Raw genomic sequence first — 14,192 nt, forward strand, 5'->3', positions numbered from 1 at the left:
ACGGCAAGGCGCACTGTTTGCCATTCGGAACAAGAAGGCAGTCTAACTCGCCAGGTGAGCTCATCTCGTGTGACTTGGTGGGTCCCTTTGACTGCTCGTTCGGAAAGAAGCGATGGTTCCTTGAATTCAAAGATAGCTTTACAAAGTTCAGGTACAGCTATTTCCTCAAGGAAAAGTCAGAAGCAAAAAAAGCTCTGGAGAACATGCTAGCACACGCTAATCAACAGGGACATGTAGTCAAGGAGCTCCTCAGCGATGGAGGCGGGGAGTTCGACAACCTGGACTTCAGAAGAGTACTGGCAAAACACGGAGTCACGCAGAGACTCACAGCTCCATATACACCTCAGCAAAATGGTGGAAGCGAAAGAGACAACAGAACAGTAATAGAAATGGCTAGAACATTCAAGTATTCTAACCAAAATATCAAGCTTCCAGAAGCGCTGTGGGCTAAACTGGTCAGCACAGCCGTCTACACTCTAAATAGAGTTGGCAAGTCATCCGTGGAAGGCAAAAGTCCCTATGAACTTTGGCTAAGAAAGAAGCCAAGAATCAAGCATCTGAGAGTAATCGGCTCAACCTGTTTCGTGCACGTGCCATCACAAAGAAGAAGAAGATGGACCAGAAGGCCGTTAAAGGCATCTTAATTGGATACGACGGAGATGAACGATACAGAATCTATCTACAAAGCGATTCCAAGGTCATCACGTCAAGAGATATTAAGTTCGATGAAGTAACCATCGACTGTTCCAGCAGCAAGATGTCATTCCCCAAAGAGTCAGAGATCCAAGACCCAGAAGATCTCACAGATGAAACCTCGAGCAATCCAGGCAGTGATTCGGGCAGTGATCTTCACAGTGGCTCAGGTAACGACTGTGATTCCAGCAAAACGCAAGATAAAGACAGCGAAGAAGTGCCAAGGCTAGAGGGAAGATCACTGAGAGAGCGATCAGAGCTGAGAACACCCGCACGATACAAGGATTTCATCATGAGCGCAGAAACTCTCCTCTGCGACGGTGGCGATCCAGAGACCTACAAGGAAGCCATGAACAGCGAAAACCACAAGGACTGGGAAGAAGCAATGGCCCAAGAGATAAAGTCGCTTCACGAAAAAAAAACCTGGGATTTAGTTAATTTGCCAGAAGGTGCTAAAGCGATACCCTGCAAGTGGACTTTTCGCACCAAGAGAAATCCAGACGGATCCATAGACAAACACAAAGCCAGGTTAGTAATCAAGGGCTTCAAACAACAAAAAGGAGTAGACTACAATCAGACCTTTAGTCCAGTGGCAAAGCTAACAACAATACGTGCAGTGCTAAGCTTGGCAGCAGCAGAGAGTATGGATCTGACTCAGTTCGACGTCTCAACGGCCTTCTTGTACGGTAACCTCGAAGAAAGAATATATATGACTTAGCCACAGGGAGACGAAGATGGAACGTCAAGGGTCTGTTTGCTCAAGAGAAGTCTGTACGGACTTAAGCAGGCTCCAAGATGCTGGTTCAGTAGGCTTGAGCAGTATCTCCTTAAGCTAGGATTTAAAGCAAGCGACGCTGATCCCTGTCTGCACATTCAAGAGGAAGGCAAGGAAAAATTAATCTTAGTTTTATACGTTGACGATGGACTAATCGGATCAACAAATCAAAAGAAGCTGGAGTCATTTCTCAAGGATCTCCAAAAGGAATTCAAGATCGTCTATAGGAAGGCCACTTACTTCCTGGGCTTGGAGATCAGTCAAACACGCGAGGAAGTCAAAATAAGTCAGAGTGCTTACTCATAAAAGATTCTCAGTCGTTTCAACTTCTCTGAATGTAAACCTGTATCCACTCCTATGACGAAAGGCACCGAGACTTTTGAACCAGGGAAAGACGACAAGGAAGTAGATTTTCCATACAGACAAGCAATAGGTGCCCTGATGTATTTGACGGTTGGAACGAGGCCTGACCTAGCATTCAGCGTAGGTTTTTTGTCAAGATACCTGGAAAAACCATCACCCGAGAATATCCAGCAAGTGAAAAGAGTTCTGAGATATATATCAGGAACACTTGACCTAGGGATAGTTTACAAACGCTCCACAGAAAAACTTGTACTCAAATGCTATAGTGACTCGGACTTTGGAGGATGTGTACAAACAAGCCGTTCGACCTCTGGAGTCGTCATAATGCATGCAGAAGGAGCAATAGCATGGTTGAGCCAGCGACAAGGAATGGTAGCAACCTCAACGACAGAGGCCAAAATAATCGCTGCAACCGAAGCCACCAAGGAGATTATATGGCTCTCACGACTATTCAAGGGAGTATCGCAGCTGAAACAGCTACCAGTACTTCAGGTCGACAACTCAGCTGCTGTGAGGCTCTCACAAAACCCAGAGTTCCACAGGAGAACCAAACACATAGCAGTGAAGAACCTTTTCGTTAGGGAAAAGGTTCTGGAAGGAGAAATCCTAGTAAAGCAAATTTCTACGGAGGACCAGGTCGCCGACATCATGACAAAGCCGCTATCCTCAGTGCGTCTTAAGTTTTTACGTGATAAAATGGGACTGTGTGCTTAGTGCAAAAGACTATTTTTCTTTCTACCATAAAGTAACAAGGGAAAGTGTTAAGATTATGCTATATTTATGGCCTATACAGTCTCGCAACCGACTGTCGGTAACTTGCGCTATCTATATATAAGCAGATGTCACTACCGTACTTCTTTCGTCTCCTTCCTTCTGTTATATACATAGTTTCTGTTTTTAGTATATATGCGTATGGCTTCAGAGGCACGCATCTATCTTTCCTGTACTTTTTCACATATCCCCTATCAAAAACTTAAATGCTGAATCAATGCTGAATCAACATTGATTTTAGCGTTGAATCAACGCTGAACCAACGTTGAATCAATGTTGATTCAACGTTGGTTTCATGAATGACGGAACACTGAAATCAGTCATAATTTACATTGTTGATTCAACACTGATTCAACGTTGAATCAGTGTTGATTCAGCGTCGATCAAAACGTCAAAATTAAATTTTAAAAAATTACAAAGTAGTATAGTAACATTTGGGGCAGATATATTGACGTTTATGGAGGTACTGTCCGTATGGTAACACCAAAACAGGGGGGTTCAGTTATTTGATGTAAAACTGTATTGAATTCGCATTAAATTTTTTTAATATTAAATTAACGTTTAAATCAACACTGATTCAACGCTGATTCAATGTTGAATCAGTGTTCATTCAACGTTGAATCATTGTTGAATCAACAATGTAAATTACGACTGATTTCAGTGTTAGGTCATTCATGGAATCAACGTTGATTTAACGTTGGTTCAGCGTTTATGTATCGCTGAAATCAACGTTGATTCAGCATTGATTCAGCATTGAAGTTTTTGATTGGGCAGTAATGCAATAAATAATTCTTTGTTCAATTACAAGCCAGCTTCAATTGTTGCTTATTTACCGCTCACGCACATCATAATAAAATCACAACATTAACTGCCTTGAAACGCTCTGTAGCCGGGGGGTTGGCGATGATGTCCGAGAGCTCGGACACTGGGTGCCGATGAGTTCGATGTATCGCTGACTGTCGTCTGTGAGGGCGGAGGCCTCGAGGATGGTCTCCACCTGGGCAACCCATGCCGCGGGCGCCACGGTTCAGAAGCGAGAAATTTTTGGGTCGGACATGGTGTTTGTACGCTTCTGCTGTTGTTGGGCCAACAGCTGCTGCTGCTGTTGTTCGACGGCAGCGAGGGCCGACTGTATTTGGCCTTCCTCTTGCCGCTCCACACGGAAAGACCGAGATCATTGAAAATCCCCTACTACAATATTTGATCGTAAGAAACACTACACCAACGTTATATTTGTTGCTTACTAACACAAGAATTTTTAGTGTCACCTTAAGTGGTCTTAAATTTCGTGCCAAGTATAAAGGTTTTAAGATATCAGTACAAATATTTAGTGACGGTGGTACGGTTTTTTCCCTTACCAACTGTAGCTATGAAAAATAGATGTATCTAGTAGGTGTTTACGACGTACGATAGTGCGCAGAGCAGTTTTTTTTTCTTGTGGTATGCATTTTTAATATACCTGTAGGTACATTAAAAATTATCCATATTAATTATAATATTATTTTTATCATAATAAATATATGTACCAGCGTTAAAAAAATAAGTAACAGTTAATTAGGATACTGGTGCAGTGATGAATTGTTAATGTTGTTACTATAAATATCAAAAGTAACCTCAAAGTGGATCATGGATGACTTTGTTAAGAATATTTTAGTGAGTTGGAAATTACAATGCCTCACTAATATTTTTTCATGAGAGTAAAATTATTCAATTACTTATTTATTTACATGAGATAATACCGTACTTAGTGTTCATATAAACTTATACCTAACGCAGTAGAAGGAGATTTTACATAACATACTTGAGCGTAGGTTTTAGACAGACGTGGTACGGGAAAAAACCGTACCAAGCTATGAAAAACTCATAACTAAGTATAGTAGAGGATTTTCAATGAACTCGGTCTTTCCGTGTAGGTTTTAGACGGACCTGGTACGGGAAAAAACCTTACCAAGCTATTAAAAACTCGTAACTGAATGTAGTAGGGGATTTTCAATGATCTCGGTCTTTCCGTGGCAAGCGACGCTGGTAGCGATCGTCGCATCGTGTCATTTCGTGGTCCGTGTCTGCCAGCGTTGCGAACGCCGAGGTGCCGGCTAAGTGGGTGTCGCCTAGCAGGTCAGGGAGCGTTGGTGCGAAGGAGATGGCGCGATAGCACGTGGGTGGCTGTCCAGGCGTGTCCCGGCCCGTATGGCTTGACTCGCAAAAATTCACTTACACTCACGCACCAAATAGTATTTAGAAGGTTGTGGGCTGGGCGAGCTAAGGCTCAGCCGCAGCGGCCGCGACAAGAAAATGACTACATAAAAGTTAGGGTACGGCACACCACTTCGTTGCACTTGAGTGCGTGTGGCACCAAGTAGTGCGAGGGACGACCTCTTGCTTCTCGTGAACCAAAATGGCCGACCTCGGCGTGCCCGCCTTTGTTGCGTTTGTTGACGTGCAGCACTATAGTCATGCGTAGCGGTAACGTGAGAGGGGGGGGGAGAGGCAAAATCGTTGGCTTGCCTCTTTTTCACAAACTCCCTCACGAGAACCACAAAAAAAAAAAAAAAAAATCGTCACTGGGGCGAGAGGGAAAAAGGCCGTGGAGCCGCTGATGGTTGTTCTCTCTCGCTCTTGAAGCACTTTTCTGTCGTCTCTCACACGGCACTGCTTACCTTGACGAAGAATCCTGGCAAGATCGCCACTTTGAGAAAGAGGGCTCGCTGTTCGTAGACGAGGCGCGTGCTGTCGTTGTTGCTGCCTTCGAGCATCGTCTCTCTTGATTTTCCACAGAGAAGCTTGATTAGAGCTTCGGCTGGTGGGGGCGCCACATATATATTGCATTAGAGGCAGAAGAGCATAGAGGTATAAGAATAGAGGAAGTGATCAGGCTACCAGTGTGTTAATAGAAGCGAGAGAGAAAGGTACAAGAAGGCCCCTTCTTGCTATCTCTCTCCAACCAAATGGTTTCGAAAGGGAGAAGGATTTCTCAGTATCGAGAGTCGAGACGAGAGATGAGAATGAGAGCCTTACTGCGCATGCTCACCCAATTAGAGAAGGATAATAGAAGGGGCCTTCTTGCAGCTTTCTCTCTCGCACGTGGAAACATCTCACACAGGGCTCCCGAAAGTGGCACCCAAAGTAGCGCGAAATTCAAATGGGCTATATGGAGCAAAACGCAAAAACCCACATAACTCAACAGAATTATCTAACATAATAAATAAATAAACCCCAAGCTATTAAACCCAAAAACCCAATGCTAAATAACCCAGTAACACAGAACGCCTACTGGCCACTTTTAAATTTAATGCTTTAAATAATAACAAAAGCGCCAATCACCACACAACCCGGGGCGCTTACTGGCCGCTTTGTTTATTAATTGAATAAATAAAATAACACAAGCGCCAATCACCACACAACCGGGGGCGCTTACTGGCCGCTTTGTTTATTAATTGAATAAATAAAATAACACAAGCGCCAATCACCACACAACCCAGGGCGCTTACTGGCCGCTTTGTTAATTAATATAATAAATAAAATAACAAAAGCGCCAATCACCACACAACTTGAGGCGCTTACTGGTCGCTTTGTTAATTAATATGATAAATAAAATAACACAAGCGCTAATCACCACACAACCCGGGGCGCTTACTGACCGATTTGTTTATTAATTCAACAAATAAAATAACACACCAATTAATAACTTTGAATTCATTATATTATTAATCAAAGTGGCCAGTAAGCGCACTGGGTTGTGTGGTGATTGGCGCTTTTGTTATTTTATTTATTATATTAATTAACAAAGTGGCCAGTAAGCGCCCCGGGTTGTGTGGTGATCGGTGCTTGTGTTGTTTTATTTATTTAATAAATAAACAAAGCGGCCAGTAAGCCCCCCGGGTTGTGTGGTGATTGGCGCTTTTGTTATTTTATTTATTATATTAATTAACAAAGTGGCCAGTAAGCGCCCCGGGTTGTGTGGTGATCGGTGCTTGTGTTGTTTTATTTATTTAATAAATAAACAAAGCGGCCAGTAAGCGCCCCGGGTTGTGTGGTGATTAGCGCTTGTGTTATTTTATTTATCATATTAATTAACAAAGCGACCAGTAAGCGCCTCAAGTTGTGTGTTGATTGGCGCTTTTGTTATTTCATTTATTATATTAATTAACAAAGTGGCCAGTAAGCGCCCCGGGTTGTGTGGTGATTGGCGCTTTTGTTATTTTATTTATTATATTAATTAACAAAGTGGTAGGTAGGCGCTCCGGGTTGTGTGGTGATCGGTGCTTGTGTTGTTTTATTTATTTAATTAATAAACGAAGCGGTCAGTAAGCGCCCTGGGTTGTGTGGTGATCGGTGCTTGTGTTGTTTTATTTATTTAATTAATAAAAAAAGCGGCCAGTAAGCGCCCTGGGTTGTGTGGTGATTGGCGCTTGTGTTATTTTATTTATCATATTAATTAACAAAGCGACCAGTAAGCGCCCCGGGTTGTGTGTTGATTGGCGCTTTTTTTATTTCATTTATTATATTAATTAACAAAGCGACCAGTAAGTGCCCCGGGTTGTGTGTTGATTGGCGCTTTTGTTATTTCATTTATTATATTAAGTTACAAAGTGGCCAGTAAGCGCCCCGGGTTGTGTGGTGATTGGCGCTTTTGTTATTTTATTTATTATATTAATTAACAAAGTGGCCAGTAAGCGCCCCGGGTTGTGTGGTGATCGGTGCTTGTGTTGTTTTATTTATTTAATTAATAAACGAAGTGGTCAGTAAGCGCCCCGGGTTGTGTGGTGATTGGCGCTTGTGTTATTTTATTTATCATATTAATTAACAAAGTGGCCAGTAAGCGCCCCGGGTTGTGTGGTGATTGGCGCTTTTGTTATTATTTAAAGCATTAAATTCAAAAGTGGCCAGTAGGCGTTCCGTGTTACTGGGTTATTTAGCATTGGGTTTTGGGGTTTAATAGCTTGGGGTTTATTTATTCATCATGTTAGATAATTCTGTTGAGTTATGTGGGTTTTTGCGTTTTGCTCCATATAGCTAATTTGAATTTCGCGCTACTTTGGGTGCCACTTTCGGGAGCCCTGGTGGAGATTCTCACAGTACAAAGTTACATGGGAATATCTCCCTCTATTCTTATACCTCTATGCAGAAGAGCGAAGAGGGCATTTAAAATAGCCAATCAGGATAAGAGTAGAGAGAGATGCAAGACCAACACAATCTTTCTTCTCTGTCTAGCATCTATATGCGGTCACGGCTTGTTCGCTTTCTCTATTATTTTATCTCTATGATAGTAGACCAAGAGCTATGGCCGAAAAGTGGTCAAAATTTTGACCAGCCATTACTCTCATTACAATTAAGGAACCTTATGATTCGTCAAAATCTGAAATATTGTGGTCATATTTTATAGTGGTGAAGAGTTATGTAGTAATTATAGTAGTGCTGTGTGGTATTTTTCATTAACCAGCCACAACTTACACCAATAGGTAGAAATTAAAAAGTTTCTAAACGGACGTACCATTTGCGTCAAGATTAGAATGCATCTTGTACCTTAAAATCAACCCCCAAAAATATAGATTTTTTGTTCTTATTTATGGTGTTATCTATAATGCATTATCCATTATCTCAGATGAGTATTATAGATACGATCGGGTAGGGAGTCTATATTTTTGAAGATCGATTTTCGGGTACAAGATACATTCCAATCTTGCCGCAAATGGCGCTATTAAACTTTTTAATTTCTATCTATTTGGATAAGTTGCGGCTGGTAAATAAAAAAAACTATACGGCACTCTTATAATTACCACATAACTCTTTACCACTATAAATTATGACTGAAATATTTCGGATCTCTTCGAATTATAAGGTCGCTTAATTTTGGTGATAGTGGCGGCTGGTTAAAGTTTCGACCGTTCTTTGGCCTCAGTTCTTGGTCTATAAGAACTATTCTATATCGATTCATATACACAATAATATAATAGAGGAAGCGAACAAGCCGTGACCGCATACAGATGGTAGACAGAGAAAGAAGATTGTGTTGGTCTTGCATCTTTCTCTGCTCTTATCCTGATTGGCTATTATAAATGCCCTTGTTTGCCTCTAATTCAATATATATACCTACTGCTCTACAATAACTACTACTATATACAGTCAAGCAGCATCCAATTGATGCAGAGAGCAGAGAGAGAAGCAAGACCAAAACAGTCACCTTCCTCTGTCTACTGACCGTACGCTTTCACTTACAGAAGAATATACAATTCGCTTTCTCTATTAAATTATCTTTATGTTATTATCATAGAGGTATAAGAATAGAGGGGGAAAGTGCTATACTAGCCAATTAGCGGCAGTGACCAGTGATAGCATAATTAAGGGTAACGGGTCATCTGTCCTTGTTACCAAAGCCACGTTATTGGCTACTTCTTCATCCTGGATCCTGCACTGTCCTACAGTTGATTCAATCTCATGTAGGACTCGACCAATAACATAACTGCCAGACAAATACAGATGCCCCGTTACCTAGCGAATTCTGCTGTCGCATATGACGCCCCCTTTTCTCCTCTATTCTTATTACTTCTATGGTTCTTATACCTCTATCGGTGTGTTCCAAGAGTCGTTCACCTTACAATCCAGGGACGGTCGGGGACAGTGTGGGCGAGTCGGAGACGAAAGTGAACAAGTGCTCTTCTCCGATCGTCCCCGATCGTCCTTGACCGTACGCGATGCGCAGTTGTACACGTTAGGTTAGGTTAATGCTGTATGTAAACAATAGTTTGTAAATAAAAAAGTGCAAATACAAAAAAGTTTGTTTAATTTTTGCATTAACCTAACCTAACATGTACAACTGCGCATCGCGTACGGTCAGGGACGATTAAGGACGATCGGAGAAGAGCACTTGTTTACTTTCGTCTCCGACTCGCCCAGACTGTCCCCAACCGTCCCTGGATTGTAAGGTGAACGAATCTCCAGTATAACGCTTTCTGACAACTAACCGACAACTTAATTATGTCTTACAATATCTTGCGTCACGTTCAGTTACCGACAACTTAATTATGTCTTACAATATCTTGCGTCATGTTTAAGTTGTGGGTAAGTTGTTGGAGAGCGTTACTGGAACATACCCTATGAGTAGTATTGAGTACTCGACTCGAAGTCAAAGGTCTATACACGATCGTAGCTTTATTCGTATCGCAAAAAGTTGTGTCTCCCACTGTAGGTAAACAGTATTTTAGCCATCTCATTGTATCTACGAAGAATTTGTTCACGTCAATTGGAAACTGTTACGGTTAAAATAAGCAATTAAGCTACAAACAAGTTATTTAATGTAATTCACGTTTCTACTGTAGAGTCATTTTTTAATTATATACCTATTTCTCAAAATGAACATAACTTCTGCTGGTAAGTGTTGAAAAATTGTTATCTTGAATCCAAGTAAAATGAGTTGTTAATTTAAAAGTTTAAAGAATAGTAGGCTGTCACGTGTTATGATCTCTAATGTAGATGGTAATACAGAATTATGATTTTTGCAGCAGGGATCATATCTTTGCTGGAGGAACCCATACCAGAATTGAAAGTCTTTGCACTTCAAAAATTAGATAAGGTAGTTGATGAGTTCTGGCCTGAAATCTCCGAAGCAATTGAAAAAATGTAACTATATCAAGTATACCGTAATATTTTAAAGCATAACGATATGACTAACACTATTGTTATTAATATCTCACACTCTCAATAATAATAACTTTTAAAATCGGTGTCAGAAAATTGAACAATCATAAGAAGTATATAATTTATAAATTTCTGTCTACAAAGTGACTAAGTTGTTTTGTCTCGAAAGTTATGTTGCACAGATGTACAGAAAGAGCTTTATAAACTGCTGCGCGATTTCTTTGAACTCTTGCTCTCTCCTATTCCTTACATTCGAAATTGTCCCTAATCATCAAATTCTTGCTACCTTGTGCATGGCTAGATAACATGTTTAATAAGTACAATAGTATAAGTAGTGCACAGGAAAATTGGTCCCTGGTTTTAAAGAGGCCTATCACAACTTATAAAATGTAGTTTAATTTCAATTCGTTTTATTTCGAATATTTAGTTTCTTGTATGTCAAGCTATGCAAAATTTTGTACTATTTTGATTTTGTTAAAGTACACCGTCTACAGAAATGTATTTTGACTTTTTTTCAAGGGTTTAACAGGTGAAATGTTGAGAAAACGATCAAATTCCTAAGTATAACTGTTAACATGAAACGTATTTTTCATAACAATAGAGCTTGAACTTCTTGTGTAGGCTCTTAAGTAGGCTTGTGTTGGCTAAAAAAGTGTATCTAAATTGAAGAAACCAACAAAAGAACACCTTAAACAAAAGCTTATGCATTTCTAAAAAAAACAAAAAAAAAAAAATACTTTAACATTAACACCAGTAAGTTTTGAACTTATGATCATGTGACCCCTGCTTAGTAAGTACACTTACTGAATTCACCACAATAATTTTATCACGAAAGCTTATATCACACTGATTAAAAGAGTTGAGACTGTTTATATCTGTCCACTTCATATTAAATGATCAGCGGATTTACAGTTTCATTTGATAATAATTAATAAATATTGTCTTAATTTATATAAAATACCTAATGTTATGGAGTACTGGCAAGCTGATAACATGTGTGTTTTCATAATTAGAAGATCTGACGTTTGTATTATATTGATTCTTTTATTTTCATAGATCTTCTATTTGTCTTTTGGTTGTCTCAATTCAATTAAAATCAGTAAGGCTCGTTTCAATGCCGTAATAGTTTAATTGTGGACCTTATGCACATTCTCATAGTTTCAAATTTCATGTTTGTCTAATCAAAGTAAACACAAGGTAGATGCTGCTACATGGTGTTTATACAAGTCAGACGAAATCAAAATACTCCTCTTGAGTCACTATTTATCTATTATAAAGTATGCTAAATTATTTTTGAGAGTTTTTTGGCTCCATGGCTTGAACTAAAATACCTTTCAGCTTATCCGTTATGTTCTAATCAGCATTAGTATCACCATTGGCCAAAAATATAACTGCAATAATTCGGATAAACAAAGCTGAACAATCTAAGAATGTTAACAATTTAAGTGACATTAAGAAAATATATAATAGAAGTGAATTTCTGATTTCATCCTTCCCCTCACCGCGTCCCGCTAGTCCCATGTACGCCGCTCCTCTTAGACGGGGCGAAATCAGCAATCGACCGGGAAGATTAATTCGCCCGCAATTTTTTTGCACCATCTAGTTGAAAATGTGCTACTGCATGGGGAAGTACAGTTTGCAGGGCGGAATGTGGTCAGAAATTGTTTAAACAAATTTTTTTTTAAACAATTTATAAAAATTAACTTTTTCAAAAAAAAAATTGCTCCTTATTCTTTGGTCCATTACTAGCAGAAAATCCATTGGGATGCATATACCTAAACCCTATAGATTTCGAGTAAAAAACTCTTAAAAAAATGCGTTTTTTGCGATATTTGATCACGTGTTACTCAGTTATTGGTGCGTTATTTGTAACTTACCAGGGCTCAAATTTTACGTTGAAGCGTGCACTTTTAGATAAACAAAAAATTTAGAAACGTTAGCTGCTTGGCAAGAACGGTATTGTTGATCTAAGCAAAGTCGTTTATGTACCTACCATCCATGATTGCGTATACCTGAAGGAGGGAAATCAACAGGGAAAATTAATTCGCCTGCAATTTTTTTGCACCATCTTGTTTAAGATGTGCTACTTTATGGGGAAGTACAGTTTGCTAGGTGGAAATACGGTCAGAAATTGTTTAATCATTTTTTTTTTTTTTTTAAATACAAAAAATCAATAAATTCGTAAGAAAAAAATTTTTTCGCAATAGTGTGCGGAAAATATTTTCCACACACCTTTTCCGCACACTATGTGGGAATAGTAGTTTTCCGACGAGTTTGAAAAGTCTTTGTTTGCGAACCGAGAGGTTTGCGGCCCGAGCCGAAGGTGAGGTCCGTAACGAGGTTCGTAAAGGAGACTTCGGATGAGTATCAGAAAACTGCTTTATTGCCCGAGGAAGTACCACCCTCCCAAAATCACCCGAGGGTGGAAAAATCGATTTTCCACACTAACATCAGTGCTGAAAACACCTATTTTCCGCACACTTATTTCGAAATAGTTATTTACGTAACAAGTCCGGAAAAGACGATTTCCCGCACGAGTAGTGATTGACTCACACGAGTGCCGGAGTTGTCGGGAACGAGTACCAGTTGAGCACACGAGTGCGTAGCACGAGTGTGATCGCAAGGTACGAGTTACCGTCACCAGCCACGAGTGCGAGTCTATCACACGAGTGCGGGAAATCGTCCCGCACGAGTTGCGTACAAGTTTTTTCGCAATGTGTGAGGAAAATAGGTACAAAATAGGTTTGAATTTTGATTTCCAGTGTGTAGCAAAATTTTTTCCGGTGTGTGGCAAAACCTTTTTCACACACCTTTTCCGCACACTGTGCGGAAAAATCTTTGTCACACACTATGTGGGAAAATCGATTTTCCACACTAATACCAGTGCGGAAAACACCCATTTTCCGCAATAGTGTGCGGAAAAGGTGTGTGAAAAAGGTTTTGCCACACACCGGAAAAAATTTTGCTACACACTGGAAATCAAAATTCAAACCTATTTTGTACCTATTTTCCTCACACATTGCGAAAAAACTTGTACGCAACTCGTGCGGGACGATTTCCCGCACTCGTGTGATGGACTTGCATTCGTGGCCGGTGACGGTAACTCGTGTGCTCAACTGGCACTCGATCCCGTCAACTCCGGCCACTCGTACGAGTCAATCACAACTCGTGCGGGAAATCGTCTTTTCCGCACTTGTTACGTAAATAACTATTTTGTACTGCTGTGATCAAAACGAACAAAAAATTTCTGAACACATTTTTCTCTAAAGTTAATAAATTTTGAGTAAAAAACTCTTGAAATTTCAAAAAACACGGATTTTGCTATTTGTAGGTTTCTAAATCGGTATCATGAAAATGTTTTTTAATGTACAAAAAATTTGAACGACTTCTTTGAAGCTTAAAATACAGTATTCAATCAAAATGCATTTCATTTCATTTCCAAGTAACTAGATCTAAAACAAGTTGGTTACAAGTATCTGAATAATACACTAGTACCTGTATTTACGACAAGAAGCCCTCTGCCAAATGGCTTAATAAAAGCATGTAACTATAAAAATCATGTTATTTAAACAGTAGCACATCTTAAACAAGATGGTGCAAAAAAATTGCTGGCGAATTAATTTTCCCTGTTGATTTCCCTCCTTCAGGTATACGCAATCATGGATGGTAGGTACATAAACGACTATGCTTAGATCAACCATACCGTTCTTGCCAAGCAGCTAACGTTTCTAAATTTTTTGTTTATCTAAAAGTGCACGCTTCAACGTAAAATTTGAGCCCTGGTAAGTTACAAATAACGCACCAATAACTGAGTAACACGTGATCAAATATCGCAAAAAACGCATTTTTTAAAGAGTTTTTTACTCGAAATCTATAAGGTTTAGGTATATGCATCCCAATGGATTTTTTGCTAGGAATGGACCAAAGAATAAGGAGCAATTTTTTTTTCTTGAAA

At 39.7% G+C, this 14,192-nt stretch overlaps 1 protein-coding gene across 2 annotated transcripts in view; it reads left to right on the plus strand.

The window, feature by feature from the left end:
• Nucleotides 1–9,732: 9,732 nt before the first annotated feature.
• Rpn2 (Regulatory particle non-ATPase 2) overlaps nt 9,733–14,192 on the plus strand; it is a 492,767-nt gene continuing 488,307 nt past the window's right edge. The window contains exons 1-2 of one of the 2 annotated variants that reach the window (XM_089592351.1): nt 9,733–9,970; nt 10,102–10,219. In XM_089592351.1, the coding sequence (XP_089448477.1) occupies nt 9,952–9,970; nt 10,102–10,219 (137 nt within the window). In that variant the 5' untranslated portion in view covers nt 9,733–9,951. The remainder of the gene's footprint in view (nt 9,971–10,101; nt 10,220–14,192) is intronic. The other variant, XM_089592352.1, reaches the window with a different exon arrangement.

This window comes from Copidosoma floridanum, unplaced genomic scaffold (assembly GCF_036245765.1).
Source record: "Copidosoma floridanum isolate Cflo_tuat_1 unplaced genomic scaffold, Cflo_Japanese_pri ptg000016l, whole genome shotgun sequence".
Lineage (NCBI taxonomy): Eukaryota > Metazoa > Arthropoda > Insecta > Hymenoptera > Encyrtidae > Copidosoma > Copidosoma floridanum.